This window comes from Anomaloglossus baeobatrachus, chromosome 7, assembly GCF_048569485.1.
Source record: "Anomaloglossus baeobatrachus isolate aAnoBae1 chromosome 7, aAnoBae1.hap1, whole genome shotgun sequence".
In the NCBI taxonomy this organism is placed as follows: domain Eukaryota; kingdom Metazoa; phylum Chordata; class Amphibia; order Anura; family Aromobatidae; genus Anomaloglossus; species Anomaloglossus baeobatrachus.
Window position 1 is genome coordinate 221540513 of NC_134359.1, and position 16930 is coordinate 221557442.

At 44.8% G+C, this 16930-nt stretch overlaps 1 protein-coding gene across 1 annotated transcript in view; it reads right to left on the reverse strand.

The window, feature by feature from the left end:
- Positions 1-16930, reverse strand: part of GRIN2A (glutamate ionotropic receptor NMDA type subunit 2A) — an 812513-nt gene that overhangs the window by 165490 nt on the left and 630093 nt on the right. Inside the window, exon 5 of the mRNA XM_075317910.1 lies at positions 16539-16653. Coding sequence (XP_075174025.1) covers positions 16539-16653 — 115 coding nt within the window. The remainder of the gene's footprint in view (positions 1-16538; positions 16654-16930) is intronic.

Genomic DNA, 16930 nt, shown 5'->3' on the forward strand with positions numbered 1-16930 from the left:
ACATAAAAACACATTATAAATGTACACATACAGTTAATAAACATTGCCATAATACTTACCCGCGATCCGTCCTGCACTCTGTCTCCTGTCGCTATTCCATCCGATGATCGCTGCATCCACCCGGTAACCAGCACTGCCAGCAGTGATGACAGGACCTATCGTGATGTCAAAATAGCCATGTGACCAGTCACGTGTCTGTTATCTCATTGGCTACAGACTGGTCACATGACTATGACGCGTCAAGTAGGACCTGCGAGTGCATCTCTCCAGTACGCGGTGATTGTTTGTGTATCGCCGTGTACCGGGGACACGCTCTGGCACGTGGTCGGGTTCCCGGTCTGCTTCCCCGTTCCGTTTTAAACCGGCTGCCACATCCGGTCAATAACGGAGATCACCGTTGCTATAGCAACGTGCCTGTCAGTGGTGATGTCACCACTCACAAGCAGCAGCTCCTTCTCACTCACGGAGTGAGAACACTGCACGGGGAATAGCACCGCCTTCTTCCTATGCAGCGCTGCTGATGTAGCAGAGCTGCATGTGTTGAAGGACAAAGAAGACAGAAGAGCAGGATCGTGGAGGGCTGACAGGGAGTAATAAACATGGAGTCTCTAATGTGTCTATGTATTTATTTCTATTAAAGTATTTTTTCTCTGTGTGGTGTCTTTTTTTAACCCTTCATTGGAGATTCTTAATGGCCGGGTCAAACTTGCCTGACATTAAGGCAGGCTTTGCACGTTGCGACATCGCAAGACGATGCTGCGAGGTCACATGCGATAGTCCCCACCCCTGTCACAGGTACGATATCTTGTGATAATTATCGCTACGCCAGCTTCACATGCACTCACCTGCCCTGCGACCGTCGCTCTGGCCGGCGATCCGCCTCCTTCCTAAGGGGGCTGGTCGTGCGGCGTCACAGCGACGTCACACGGTAGGCGGCCAATGGCGGCGGAGGGGCGGAGATGAGCAGGATGTAAACATCCTGCCCACCTCCTTCCTTCTGTATAGCCGCTGGCGGCAGGTAAGGAGATGTTCCTCATTCCTGCGGCTTCACACACAGTGATGTGTGCTGCCGCAGGAACGAGGAACTACATCATACCTGTTGCTGCACCGGCATTATGGAGATGTCGGAGCCTGCACCGATGATACGATAACGACGCTTTTGCGCTCGTTCATCGTATCATCTAGGATTTACACACTACGACATCGCAAGTGACGCCGGATGTGCGTCACTTTCGATTTGACCCCACCAACATCGCACCTGCATTGTCGTAGTGTGCAAAGCCACCCTAAGAATCTCTGGCTTAATACTAGCTAGTAAAACAAAGCCAGTATTAACCCTTATTACCCAGCAAGCCACCGTCACCAGGGCTGTTGGAAGAGTTAGATACAGCGCCAGATGATGGCGCTTCTATGAATGCGCCATTTTCTGGGGTAGCTGCAGATTGCAATTCACAGCAGAGGCGCCCAGAAAGCTCGGGCTAATCTGTGCAGCGGATTCCAATCCCCAGCTGCCAAGTTGTACCTGTCAGGACACAAAAATATGGCGAAGCCCATGTCATTTGTTTTTTAATTATTTCATTAAATAAGTGAAATAATTAAAAAAACGGGCTTTCCTATATTTTTAGTTCCCAGTCGGGTACAAATAGGCAGCTGGGGGTTGGGGGCAGCCCGTAGCTGCCTGCTGTACCTAGCTAGCATACAAAAATATGGCGAAGCCCACGTCATTTTTTTGGGTGGGCAAAAAACTCCTGCATACAGTCCTGGATAGAGTATGCTGAGCCTTGTAGTTCTAGGGCTGCTGTCTGCTCTCCTGCATACACTAGTGAATGGAGCATGCTGAGCCTTGCCATTCTGCAGCTGCTGTCTGCTCTCCTCTATACAGACAGACAGCAGCTGCAGAACTACAAGGCTCAGCATACTCCATCCAGGACTGTATGCAGGACTTTTTGCCCCCCAAAAAAATTATTTGGGCTATGCCATATTTTTGTATGCTAGCCAGGTACAGCAGGCAGCTACGGGCTGCCCCCAACCCCCAGCTACCTATTTGTACCCGGTTGGGAACCAGAAATATAGGGAAGCCCTTTTTTTATTATTTCATGAATTTCATGAAATAATTAAAAAACAAATGACGTGGGCTTCGCCATATTTTTGTGTCCAGCCAGGTACAACTAGGCAGGGGAATCCCACAGCACAGGTTGGCCTGAGCTTTCTGGGCCCCTCTGCTGCGAATTGCAGTAAGCAGCCGCCCCAGAAAAAGGCACTTTCATAGAAGCGCCATCATCTAGCGCTGTATCCAACTCTTCTAACAGCCCTGGTGATGGTAGCTTGCTGGGTAATAATGGGGTTAGGGCTAGCTGTATATTATCAACTGGCCCTAAGCCCAAAATTCATGGTGGCACGCCAATATTAGACATGGCCACCATGAATTTCTAGTATTGATAAAAAGAACCACAACACACAGAAAAATATTTTTATTATAAATAAAACACAACACAATTAGTGACTCCATCTTTATTGAAATAAAGAACCCCCCTCCGCAGTAATCCTGGATCAAGGGTCCCGCGTCGTCCAATCCAAATCCAATATCATCTGATCGGTTTGCTGGAAGGCAAAGCGATCAGATGATGTGTCAGGTTTAAGGGCCTGAATCACATGACACAGCAGCTGATTGTATAAACGGCTTTTATACAATTAGCTGATGCATCAGTGCAAAAAAAAAAAAAAACCACCAGAAAGGAGAGAGAGAAAGGAGAGAAAGAAAGGAGAGATAGAAAGGAGAGAAAGAAAGGAGAGAGAGAAAGGTGAGAAAGAAAGGAGAGAGGAGAGAGAGAGAAAAGAGAGAGAAAGAAATGAGAGAGAGAAAGAGAGAAAGGAGAGAAAGAAAGGAGAGAGATAGGAGAGAGAGAAAGGAGAGAGAGAGAGAAAGAAAGGAGAGAGAGAAAGGAGAGAGAGAAAGAAAGGAGACAGAGAAAGAAGAGAAAGAGAGAAGGATGAGAGAGAGAGAAAAAGAGAAAGAAAGAAGAGAGAGAAGAGAAAGAGGAGAAAGAAGAGAAAGTAGAGAAAGAGAGAAAGAAAGGAGAGAGAGAGAAAGGAGAGAAAGAAAGGAGAGAGATAGGAGAGAGGGAAAGTAGAAAGAGAGAGAAAGGAGAGAAAGAAAGGAGAGAGAGAAAGGAGAGAGAGAGAGAAAGGAGAGAGATAGAGAGGGAGAGCTCACAGCTGATGTCCGGCTCCTCCCCTCAGTGCATAATTAAATTATATTTATAAATATGTTATAAATATAATTTAAAATTAAAAAAAAATAAACAAATTTACCGGGTCTTTAACTCACAACCTTATGCTCGCTAGGTGAGCACTCTATCCACTCAGATATCACTTCTAATGTGAATGATAGGCACATTTGGTAGTCTTGAAGTCTGGATTGCTGAAGTCTCAGCTGACCACGTGATTCACTTCATTGCTATGTGAAGCTCATGCAGAGCACTTGTGTTCTGTAGCAGAGATGAGTGTCGTGTGGATTACGTCGGACCTGGAGGGATATTGGAGGATGTTAATAAAATGGTGAAATTGTGTTTTTTTTGTCTTTTATTCCAAAGAAAGGATTTTTCTTGGTGTGTGTTTATTTACTTTCACTTTATAAATAGATAATAATTATAATTTGAAAGTATAAATAAAAAAAAAAAATTCTTTACCAGGACAAGAACTCCTGATGTTATGCTTCGTAGGCTTAGACTTTATCCACTAGTCTATTGCTTATTACAAAAGAGATAGGCAGATTTTCTAATCTTGAAGCCTGCTGTGTTGACTAAAGTCTCTGCTAACTGCATGAGTCACTTCATTGCTACGGAGCCACTACATCCCGAGAGAGTAGAGCTGACCTTGTCATGTGGATTACTTCGGAGCTGGAGGGGTATTTTTGGGATTAATAAAAGGGTAAACCAGGGTTGTTTTTTTTGTCTTTTATTCCAAATAAAAGATTTTTCGGTGTTTGTGTTTCTTTACTTTCACTTACAGTTTAATCATGGAAGGTATCTCGGGGAGACGCCTGCCATGATTAAACTCATTATTACCCCAATTGCCACTGCACCAGGGCAATTCGGGATGAGCCGGGTAGAGTACTGCAGGACTGTCGCACCTAATGGATGCGGCAATTCTGGGCGGCTGCAGGGTGATATTGTTAGGGTGGGGGGCTCCCCATACCGTGGTGCTCTCCATCCGGACAATACTAGCCTCCAGCTTTATCCTGGCTGGTATCAAATATGGGGGAAACCGCATTTTTTTTATTTTATTTATTTATTTATTTTAATGCACGATATAGACCCAACCACCGGCGGCTGTAATTGGTTGCAGTGAGACAGCTGTCACTCAGCTTGGGGACGTGTCTGACTGCAACCAATCATAAGCGCCGGTGGGCGGAGAAAGCACGGAATAACTAATTGACTAATGAAGCGGCAGCCATTTTCTAAAGAGGAAAAGATGCCGCAGATTTGTGACAGCCGGGGAGCGAGACGCCCGTGATCGGTGAGTAGGAAAGAGAGAGGGATTATGCTGGTGATGCAGGACACATGCAGATAGCAACATGTGCACATAGCCTTACTGTGAAAAGCCACATTTATAGTGATCGAACCGTTCTCGAATGTAACTCGAGCTGCCGAACTTTTAGCAAAAAGCTCGAGTTCTAGTTCTATCTAGAACACCCCCCAAAATCACTTGCTCGAACCGTAAACTGGAGAACTACAAACCATGAACCGCGCTCAACTCTAATTATGAGGTTGTATAGACCTCATCCTTCAAACGGAACTAGAATGGAAATATTAAGTCAAGGTTGCTCTGGTTAAGTATTTTAAGAACATTCCTGTGGGTTTTTTTTAAAAAAAGTGAATTGATAGAATTGAAGATATCTAATTAAATCTCTTTTCTACAATTGACTTCAAGAAAATATATCCATGGTTCATATATTTTAGTTTAAGTTCACAAATGTGGAGGTTCTAGGGTCAGTTGGGTGCCAATGACGTGCAGGATGGATGGGCTTCATCACCAACATAAATACTGTTTTTTCTGCTCCTATGATAGAGTAGAACAGCAGAATTTAAAAAAAGCTCATGTGAACCAAGCTTAACACATTTTGTACCTATGAAATGTGAGCTGTATTTTTTAATAGATGTGGCTGGTCATGAATACTCATTAAAGGATTGGCCATTGTCCAAGCATTGAATACTAAATACTTTCCTGACTATTATTATTATTATTATTATTATTATTTATTATTGTAGCGCCATTTATTCCATGGCGCTTTACATGTGAGAAGGGGTACACAGAGTAGGGACAAGTATAATATTCATGAACAAAACAAGGCACAGACTGGTACAGGAGGAGAGAGAACCCTGCCGGCGAGGGCTCAAAGTCTACAAGGTATAGGTGAGGGTACAGTAGGTAAGGTTGGTGATGGTCGTGCAGTGCTATGGAGGACTGAGGGTTACGGCAGGTTGTAGGCTTGTCAGAAGAGGTGGGTCTTTGGGTTCCTTTTGAAGCTTGTCAACGTAGGGAAGAGTCTGATATGTTGTGGCAGAGCATTCCAGAGTATGGGGGATGCACGGGAGAAATCTTGGATGCGATGGTGGTAGAGAAGGAGATCTTGTGAGGATTGAAGGTTATGTGCGGGAAGTACAGGGAGACTAGGTAGCAAATGTAGGCAGGAGTTAGATTGCAGATGTCTTTGTAGGCTTAGCGTCATATAAACGTCTTAGCAGCAGGGAATTAGGTTGGTCATAACTACAAAGCCAAGACTGGAAACACGATTCTAGCTTAAAGACACCTCTAGGACTTCCTTGTACCTAATTAAAAGTTATTAAAAGGCAAAAACTGAACACTGAAATAGAAAGAGGCTAAATTTAATGGAATATTCTAGAAAGAATCTTATTATTACGCAAAGTCTGATAAGAGCTCAATAGATAAAAGATGTTATTTGGCAGATATGCAGAAGATATCTGTTAACGAAAAAAGTATTTCATTACAAAAAACTAATGAAATCATTTGTCAAAGAAAGGATAAATTCTGTGAAATGTACTGTGCGTCTCAAGAGACTAACACTAGTAACTGAGAATCCAAGTACTAGCACCTTTGTGGTCTCTACTATGTAGACTACATCTTGTCTTAAACAGGGCAATGGCAAATTTTAAAAATAAGAAAAAGGAATCACTGATGTTAGCATATGAAGGAAATGTCATGGAACCCTGAACAGATGGTTGCCGGATTCCGCTGGTGGGGGGCAGTGAAAACACGAAAATAAAGAGTGGGGACATTTGACACAATCATCATTAAAGTTAAAAATCCTTTATTTGTAACCCATTAAAAGAATGGAATCTACATGAAGGGTGTAAAAATCTACGCGTTTCTGGCATTACAAAGAGGGATGATCGAATACCTCAAATATTCGGCTTTGCAAATATCCGACGAATAGGTCGCCGCTATGCGAATATTCAATGTGGAATGTAAGTCTATGGGAAGCCTGAATAGTTCTGAATAGTTGTTATTCAGGTTTCCCATAGACTTACATTGTGCATCGAATAATCTCAAATAGCGGCAACCTATTCGGCAAATATTCGCAAAGCCGAATATTTGAGGTATTCGATCATCTCTAATTTCAAACACTCTTAACCCCTTCACCATATGGTGATTTTCCATTTTTGATTTTCATTTTTTCTTCCCCTTTTTCAAAAGCCATCTTTTCTATTTTTTTGTCAATATAGCCAAAGAAGGGCTTGTTTTTTACAGGACGATTAACACTTTTCAATGACAGTCAGTCATTTTGTCCCATATTGCACTGGAAAACAGGGAAAAAAACAAATGCAATGAAATTACAAAAAAAAGTGCAATTGCACGATTGTTTTGGGTTTTCTTATTTACCATGTTAACATGTACGGTACATGGTAAAACTGACCCGGCAGTATAATTAAGTGTGAGTTTGTAGATACCAAATATACATAGTTTTACTTTTATCTAACTGGTAAAAAAATAATAATTTCCAGAGATTTTGTCCTACCAGAAAAGTGAAAACCTCCTATACTTCCGTGAACAGATGACTGAGCTAAGTAGGGACTTGTTTTTTTTTTTTGTTTGTTTTTTTTGTGGATAGAAAATGATAATTGGTGGCAATTTGGGGTACAGAATATTTTTGATCAGTTCTCATTTGTCCTCTGCTCTATGTTGAGCATTTACATAAGGATTTACATTTACATCTCTGAATTATATGATTGAGGTTAAGCCCCCCAACGGATCTATTCACTAATGAGGCAGCAGAATTACTCCCAACTCTGTTTGACCTCTGTGATCAGTGTCCTTTTCAAAGGTACACAAAACTGTTGTTGACCACGTTTCTGTGCAGCCTTAATAAGATACGTAAAAAAATGGACACCGCCAAACCACGGGACAGACAGGAGTTCAAAGTCATTACATTTCCCTCAATACAGTGAACTTCCCATTGGGAATGTTGTCTGAATCACATTTTTCAGATATTAACATGTAATCCCCAGTTGTTTTTTACATTTTTCACTGAAACGGTTAACTAGTGTTAGTTTTATAGATCAGATCATTCTGGATGTGACAATACCAAATCAATTTACTTGTTTGTTTATTTTATTTTTACATACATATAAGTATTTATTGGTATTATATTTTTTCATTTTTTTAATTTATTTTGTGATTTTTTTTGACATTTGTTTTACAATTGTTTAACCTTTTTTATTTTTTACTTTGTATGGGGCATTAACTTTTATTTCATTGATCGCTGTTATAATCTATCCACTGCACCAGCATTGCTATGGGTTATAGCTGTCAGTTTAAGGCTAAGTTCACATGTCTTATAATCAGGGGTTTAACTACCGCGGTCGCAGCGGTCGCCATTGCGACCGGGCCCGGGAGCTTAGGGGCCCGGCGGCCGCTCGGCAGTTCAGCAGCCAGCTCCTGTCAGTGAGGGAGGAGCTGCACTGATCTGTCACAAACCACGCGGCGGCTATATGACCCACTGCCGCCGCCGACACCGGGCTCCCCTGCCTGGTGTCAGCGGCAGCAGCGGGGCCCCATCCCTCATCACCGCGCACAGTAATGTTGAAGCATAGAGCTGTCGGCGGCACTCTATGCATCATCTATCCCCTCTCCCCCCCTCCGTGCCTGTGCGGTGACGTCACTCCTGTGCGACTGCTGTGCTCAGAGTGCACAGAGCGCAGGACGAGAGGATGCCGACCGGAGCACCGGGAGAACGAGAAGGGGGGAGGATGAGCAGCAGTGGAAGAGGAGAGCGGTGAGGATGAGCAGCAGCTGGGGAATGAAGGGACCAGTGAGGACGAACAGCGGCTGGGGAATGAGGGGAGCAGTGATGACAGAGCAGTGGCTGGGGAATAAGGGGAGCAGTGAGGATGAGCAGTGGCTGGGGAATGAGGGGAGCAGTGAGGACGAGCAACGGCTGGGGAATGAGGGGAGCAGTAAGGACGAGCAGCAGCTGGGGAATGAGGGGAGCAGTGAGGACGAGCAGCGGCTGGGAAATGAGGGGAGCACTGAGGACGAACAGCGGCTGGGGAATGAGGGGAGCAGTGAGGACGAGCAGCGGCTGGGGAATGAGGGGAGCAGTGAGGACGAGCAGCGGCTGGGGAATGAGGGGAGCAGTGAGGACGAGCAGCGGCTGGGGAATGAGGGGAGCAGTGAGGACGAGCAGTGGCTGGGGAATGAGGGGAGCAGTGAGGATGAGCAGTGGCTAGGGAATGAGGGGAGCAGTGAGGACGAGCAGCGGCTGGGGAATGAGGAGAGCAGTGAGGACGAGCAGCGGCTGGGGAATGAGGAAAGCAGTGAGGACATAGCAGTGGCTGGGGAATGAGGGGAGCAGTGAGGACAGAGCAGCGGCTGGGGAATGAGGGGAGCAGTGAGGACGAGCAGCGGCTGGGGAATGAGGGGAGCAGTGAGGATGAGCAGCGGCTGGGGAATGAGGGGAGCAGTGAGGACGAGCAGCGGCTGGGGAATGAGGGGAGCAGGGAGGACGAGCAGTTGCTAGGGAATGAGGGGAGCAGTGAGGACGAGCAGCGGCTGGGGAATGAGGAGAGCAGTGAGGACGAGCAGCGGCTGGGGAATGAGGAAAGCAGTGAGGACATAGCAGCGGCTGGGGAATGAGGGGAGCAGTGAGGACGAGCAGCGGCTGGGGAATGAGGGGAGCAGTGAGGACAGCAGCAGTGGAATGAGGAGATGTGAAGACAGAGCAGGAAGAGAGAGGGTGAGTACTTGTTTGTTTGTTTTTTTATATATATATAAATTAGTGAATACACGGTGGCCAGAGGCCTGAGGAGGCTCATTATACATGGAGGCCTGGAGAGGCTGGCTTCATTAGTATACATGGAGGCCTGGAGAGGCTGTCTGCATTATTATACATGGAGGCCTGGAGAGGCTGGCTGCATTAGTATACATGGAGGCCTGGAGAGGCTGTCTGCATTAGTATACATGGAGGCCTGGAGAGGCTGTCTGCATTAGTATACATGGAGGCCTGTAGAGGCTGTCTGCATTAGTATACATGGAGGCCTGGAGAGGCTGGCTGCATTAGTATACATGGTGGCCTGGAGAGACTGGCTGCATTAGTATACATGGAGACCTGGAGAGGCTGTCTGTAGTAGTATACATGGAGGCCTGGAGACGCTGGCTGCATTAGTATACATGGAGGCCTGGAGAGACTGGCTGCATTAGTATACATGGAGGCCTGGAGACGCTGGCTGCATTAGTATACATGGAGGCCTGGAAAGGCTGTCTGTATTAGTATACATGGAGGCCTGGAGACACTGGCTGCATTGGTATACATGGAGGCCTGGAGACGCTGGCTGCTCTAGTATACATGGAGGCCTGGAGAGACTAGCTGCATTAGTATACATGGAGGCCTGGAGACGCTAGCTGCTATATTATACATGTAGGCCTGGAGAGGCTAGCTGCTATATTATACATGGAGGATTATGGGGGTGCATTATAATATATGGAGGACTATGTGGTGCAGTATAATATATAGAGAACTATAGGGTGAATTATAATACATGGAGAACTATGGGAAATGCATTATAATATATGGAGGACTATGTGGTGCAGTATAATATATGGAGAACTATGGGGTGAATTAGTATACATGGAGGCCTGGAGAGACTGGCTGCATTAGTATACATGGAGGTCTGGAGAGGCTGGCTGCATTAGTATACATGGAGGCCTGGAGAGGCTGGCTGCATTAGTATACATGGAGGCCTGGAGACGCTGGCTGCTATATTTTACATGGAGGCCTGGAGAGGCTGGCTGCTATATTATACATGGAGGATTATGGGGGTGCATTATAATATATGGAGGACTATGTGGTGCAGTATAATATATAGAGAACTATGGGGTGAATTATAATACATGGAGAGCTATGGGAAATGTATTATAATATATGGAGGACTATAGGGCTGCATTCTAATATATAAAGGGTTATGTGGGACCCTTTATACTATTTGGAAGGCTATGCAGGGGCCATTATAGTATTTTGAGAACTTTATACAAGGGGGACAAAGATACAATCAGGGAATGGGAATGTTTTGTGCTGAGGGAAAAAGGCTCTTTCCCTCAGCACCCAGCTTTCCCATGTTCTGCTATACATCTCTCAGCACCCAGCTTTCCCATGCTCTGATATACATCTCTCAGCACCCAGCTTTCTCATGCACTGATATGGGAAAGATGGGTGCTGAAGACAAGATAAATATCAGAACATAGGAAAGCTGGGTGCTGATAGAGGGATTTCAGGGTGCTGTGGGTAAGAGCCAAGTGTCAGTGTCATTATCCTGTACCCCGAGTGTCAGTGTCATTATCCCCTACCCCAAGTGTCGGTGTATGTGGAGGGGGGGGCCAGGTTTGAACTTTGCACTGGGGCCCATCCAACTCTAGTTACGCCACTGCCTATAATCATCCATTAGAACGGATCCTGCAGAGATCCGTTGGCAAAATGATGTCTGCCAGATCCCTTTTTTTTAACTTATGAGTCTATGGAGGACAGATCTATTAACAAATTGTCATTTATCTTCATTTATAACAGATTCTGTAAGAAAAAAATTGATCCGTTACAAATGCAAGTAAAATGGATGGCTATATAGCAATCCATTAAAGGATCCATCCTCCATAGACTCCCATAGTAAAAAACGGATGTGTCAGAGATCAGTTATTTAACAACAGACAAAAATGTTGTGTTTGCAGACCTTTTTGCCCACAGATCTCTGCTGGACCTGTTCCGAAGGATCATTACAGGACATGTGAACTCAGCCCTACACTGATACAAGCCTCTGAGATCATGCTTTCGAAATGATCCAGAGGCTTTCTCTAGCTGGGTGACCCAGAGTTCGTCATAATGATATCATTATGATGACGTTGGTTTGGCATGGCAAGGATTGGGCTCCCGTGATCACATCTCGGGATCTCGATTGCTTGGGAGAGGAAGCATACTCCCTCTTTTAGGCCCAAAATACTGCAATCCCTATTGATCGCAGCATGAAGGGGGATAAATAGCTTGGGACGGCACAAGGATCATCCCTGGTTGTGAGAGCTCGGGCTCAGATGTCATCTAAGCCAAGCTCCTGGTGGTGATCATACGGACAAAGGTTCAGTGCCCTCACAATCACCATCACATACCCATTGGTCGGGAACCAGTATCCAACCACGATGTCATATACTGTAAATGTCATATGTCAGGAAGAGGTTAAAAGTATGTCTTCTCTGAAACACTGCACCATCCTTTTTTACTGTTTTATGACTTCTTCCTTCTTTGTGGCCAAGCTGAGAGCTATGATGATCTCTCACTATCCAGATTCACTATAAAATGGTTCTGCCTCATACAAACTTTAAAAGTCCCTTCTGATTAGCTGTGAAATACCATGTAATATGATCGCTGCAAAGAATTATGGGGAATCTTGCCCAGCCACTACTGAAGTCATTTGAGCCTTAACTGTGATGTATTTATTGCATATTTTTGTATATTATAATATTATATTGTATAGTACATCTGCAACTGCATCACTGGTCATATAATTATATCATTTCTGGCCTGTGTCTATGTCCCTGGTTATTATATTGTGGAACTTTTTTACTTATACTGTACCTTTTAATATAATGAATTTTGAATAAAAAATAATATTTTAAAATGATCTTGCTTTCCTAAGCTTCATTGGTCTGAATACCTTATTCAGAACATGGTGTGACTTGTCATGATCTAGGTCGGTATCTGTTTTGGCAGTGTTCCAGCCTTGGCCTGATCATGTCAAGGGTTAACTTCCCTCTGCCTCGTTCCTGTTCCCGGGACGCTATATCTGGCCACTCCTCCCCTTGGGCCTTGCCAGTTATATTCTATGGTTTTGGCGTATGTAGCTGGCTCTGGTGAGTTCCTGATCTGTCCTACTGCATTCCTCTGATCCCCTACCTGTGTCTGGTTACCTCCTCCCAGCCCGTCCCTCCTATCTTATCTCCTTGTTTTGTGTACATTGACTTCCTGGTATGACTTACGCTTTGACCCGACTTGATTCTGCATCTCCCTCTGACACCTCCGCTACTGACAAGCTCTTGACCCCGTGATTTGTTTCTGACTACGTGTTTGATTGCTCATCTGTACTTAGTCTGACCTATAGTATCCATCTCGGTTTGTTTGACTATTCTATTGCCACCTTGTGGTGACTTCACTGTACTACTCCTGGGCAGGTTTACTTGGCTCTTTCTCCACTCTGCTGCCATCTAGTGGGGTTTGTATTGCACTTCTTCAGTACACCCAGTAGTACACCGTGACAGCTCTCAGATGAGGTAGCAAAAACCTGCTGACAGATTCCCTTTAAAGCACAAATTTTCTGTATCTAATGCAATTCTATGGGGGAAAATCCGTACATAAAACTCATAATACTTATAAGAGAAATTGAAAAGTTGTGGATTTCAACCACGCACCACAAGTCAGTTTATGCAGCAAAGAAATAAAGCACAGTGTGAATTAGATTTATGGAAATCTCATCCACTTTGCTGGAACTGTAAGATGCTGAGATTTTTTTCAGCAGCAGTGTTAAAAACTCACAAAAAACTCATTGTAGGAACTTATCCATATTCTCCAGATCATTTATAGTTTGGAATAAAGCGTGTTTGCTCAGTTTGATGCTCCAGATGAAAAGAAATCACATTGGTCCCATATATGGCACCTGATCAAGCACATGAATGTAAATGAAGGTAATAAATCAACTTGTAGAGCTTTCGAGCTGAAAGGATGAGCAGTTCTTTCACAAACACTGCACAGTGATAAAAAAAATTAGAGATTACCCCGCAGATGCCAAGATGTATAGTGCGCAATTCAACCCTGTCAATCATACTGTCCAAACAGCAATCCTGCTCAGTTTATGCACAGCTCAGAGATAAAGAAATACCGATCGTCAGATAGTGAGGAAATGATGTTTTACAGACTATGGGATACATTTTCCTCCTCACACAACAAGTACCTCCATTTTTTTATGATATGATCAGTTCTAGACAATCCTTTTCAATATTACCGGTTTAACGCAGCAAAATTTGTATCAGCTTGATGATGGGGGAGGTGCAGTGCTAATCTATGGACTTGTGGCGCCCCGGCATCTGGTTGCCACAACAGTGTTTCCCCTCCAAAGGGTTAATGCTGAGCCTGGAGGTAATTGGGGAAGTCTATTGACCAGTAATTACCAACATTCAACACCGTTTCTCCCTCAGGCCTGCAGAGGGAGCTCTAAACCTGGAGTTCCAGGGAGCACTTCCATAAGCCCTGACCTGAGGGAGGAGTTAAGTAGTCTGTGAGGGAAGTTCAAGGAGAGAGGAGCTGAGTAGAACAGTCTTGTGAGCTGGGGTTTGGAGCTAGGTTAGCTCGACCCAGGAAAGCAGGAACCGTAGCGAGGCACATAGAGAAGACGCTAGAGGAGGATGGGTCAGAACCTGTTCACCTCAGAAGAGCACGCAACAAACATTGGACGTCGGAGTCTGTGGTTGCCAGGGTGTAAAACCCTTCCCCGGTACCCACATCAGAAGGGCAGGAGAGCTTCAGGTCTCCTGGCCCCATAAAGTACCCGAAGGTCCAGCTGCATCACAGGGGCCCGGTGTGGACTCCAGCAGAGAAGCACCAGAGAGGGCCTGTGCAGCCTACCACATGGGAAAAAGGGACGTACCACAAGTCCCAGCAGCAAGGGGGCCACTGATAAACCAAGATTGCAGGGTCCTGTAGAAACAGAGAAGTGCAGGGAGTAGGCCTCATTACTCGACTGGCCAAAGAGATCACCCCAGGTACTTCCAGGCTGACCGGATCACCCTTACCACTTGTGACGGTCTCCCAGGACTAATCTGTTGCAAGTAAAAGAAAAGGAGAAAAAGAGACTGTTTGTGTTGGTTCTTTACACTACCTGATTGGCCCTGCACCGCCCCCACCATTGCATAGACTCTCATAAGCACCAACGGTTGCCCCAGGGTACCGCTCCACCTGTGGGAAGCAGAACCATACCAGCTGCCATTACATCAGCCCCGGAGGCCCTATCCAGCAGCGGCGGCTCCATAGCCACAGTCCACAGGTGGCATCACGAATAATAATTCCACAAACTTTACTATTAATCATCACCCCCACTACCGCCACTTTAGTTGACCCCGCCAGGGTCACGGAGCCGGGCCCTGCCACCGTTGACTACCCCCGGACTAGTCCGGCCCGACACCGGGTGTCCCAGAGCCCTGGGGTGGGCGAGTCAGACTCCATAACAAAAATGTAACGATGATTTAAAGAGGTGGTTCACTACTCTGCAATAGTGGCCACATGCCTGTAAAACTGATAGGGAAGGCTTTTTCTAAATAACTTGTTCAGCCAATTGTGCCACTGAGCAGCACTATTGCGGTCTGCTTATCCCATTTCTAGAGTGCACAGTTGTGGCTATAATCCGGAAGTGGATAGAACATAATTTTCCCATTTTCCATGAAGTGACACCTGGGAAGTAACCTCTGAGATCCGGTGATGACATTACTGAGGCCGGTCCAAGTCTTCCTGAGTGACTGGGCTGTGGGAGGAGTTTTGCCACAATCAACAGCCCAGTGTCACAGCCCAGCATTGCTCCTGCTTGCGGCGATCATTCTGGGCTGTGATGAGCAGTGAAATTTCGCCCACAGCCCAGTCACTCAGGAAGACTGGGGCTGCATCGGGGATGTCAGGTCAACTGGAAGTTGACCTGACATCACCAGATCTCAGAGGTCATGGAGCCCGGGGGTCACTTCATGGGGATGAGAGGATCACAATAGCGCCACTCACAGGCAGAATTGGCTGAACAAGGTATTTAGGAAAAGCCTTCCATATCAGATTTACAGGGATATGGCCACTAATGCAGAGTAGTGAACCACTCCTTTAAGCAAAAGAGGGAAGTAGATGGCAGAGAACCAGTCATGCTGGAACAGTAAATGGGCCACATGCTAATTAGTGATCACCTCCTTATGTGGCAGCAGATCCTTCCTTACAGAACCCCTGTACTGTTGCACAAATCATACATATGGTAGTGGTTATAATCTTTGCATTGACATGTTGTTAATGTTACATCCATTATTATGCATTTACATGCACTCTTATAATACAATACATAAACAATGCAATGTATATTGGAGCCATGACATTTTTTAACACCAATGTATCTAAAGTTCACTACTTAAAGAGAATTTGACACCAGGTCTTTGCTATATAATCTGGAAGCACCATAATGTAGGGGCAAAGACCCTGAATCCAGCAATATGTCACTTACTGACCAGCTTAGTGTAGTTTTTAAGAATAATATTGATTATAATATGTGTGATTATCACTAGAGGACAATTTGGTCTGCTGCCAGGTAATTCAACCACACCCACCATCACTGATTGGCAGCTTTCTGCCTATGCATAGTATACACAAAAAGCTGCCAATCAGTGGTGGGGGTGGGGCAATACAGAGCTCAGTCTTTAGAGAACTTTTAATCAAAACTGCAGCAATCAGTCCACTGGAATCTACCTCTCTTTTGTGCTTCTCTCAGATGGGATAGCAAAAACCTGCTCATAAATTCCGTTAAAATACACTAATTTTACATAATTTCTAACTAGAGATGAGCAAACCTGAAGTTCGGTGTTCAGTACAAACTCAGACTCTTCCAAGAAAGCAAGGTTTGGGTGCTTCACGAATGTAAACCACTTGCGTGAGCTTCACTGTGCTCGGGTATGCAAGATGCTTGGCTCAGTGCGAGCCGCTTGCAATGTTTGAACGGCTCGCACTGGGGGAAACAACATGATCAGATGTAGTGTGCACCCAAAAAAAAAATGGAAAAAACCCACCACCTTTCCCCGGAAATGATCTGCTTATGGCTGGCTGCATATGGGTGGAGACTCGAACTGCCCCGTTAGTGACATAAAATGAAGTTCAGGTCAATTCCAGATGCAAAACCAAACCTGGACCAGCAGAACCCAAACTTCCACGGGTCCGCTCATCTCTAATTCTAATCCATTGGCTTACCTACCTTTTCCCATTCTCTTTCCGTATTCAGTAGTATAACTACCAGTTTTGGATTTGCTTGATACCCTTTTTCCGTAAAGGACAAATCTCTGCCATCCCACGTCACATTTATCATAAATCTGTCAAAAAGGGGAAAAGAACAGTTATAAAAGCAGTGAGCCATTCAACAGTTGACTAGCAAATTCTTTATGGCTTTCATTTTTTTATTTCATTCCCAAAAATGTAAAAATTCCTTTTAGACTAAGTTTTCACTTTAGGACCCAAAGATTTAGTATACAGTTTTACACATACTTATCCAGATAGACAAAGAATAAAGCAAAGAGAATATATTTTTTCTGTATTTGACACATTCCTTTCTAGCACAAATATGGCACTATGCCCTTGGCAGTAATAAAG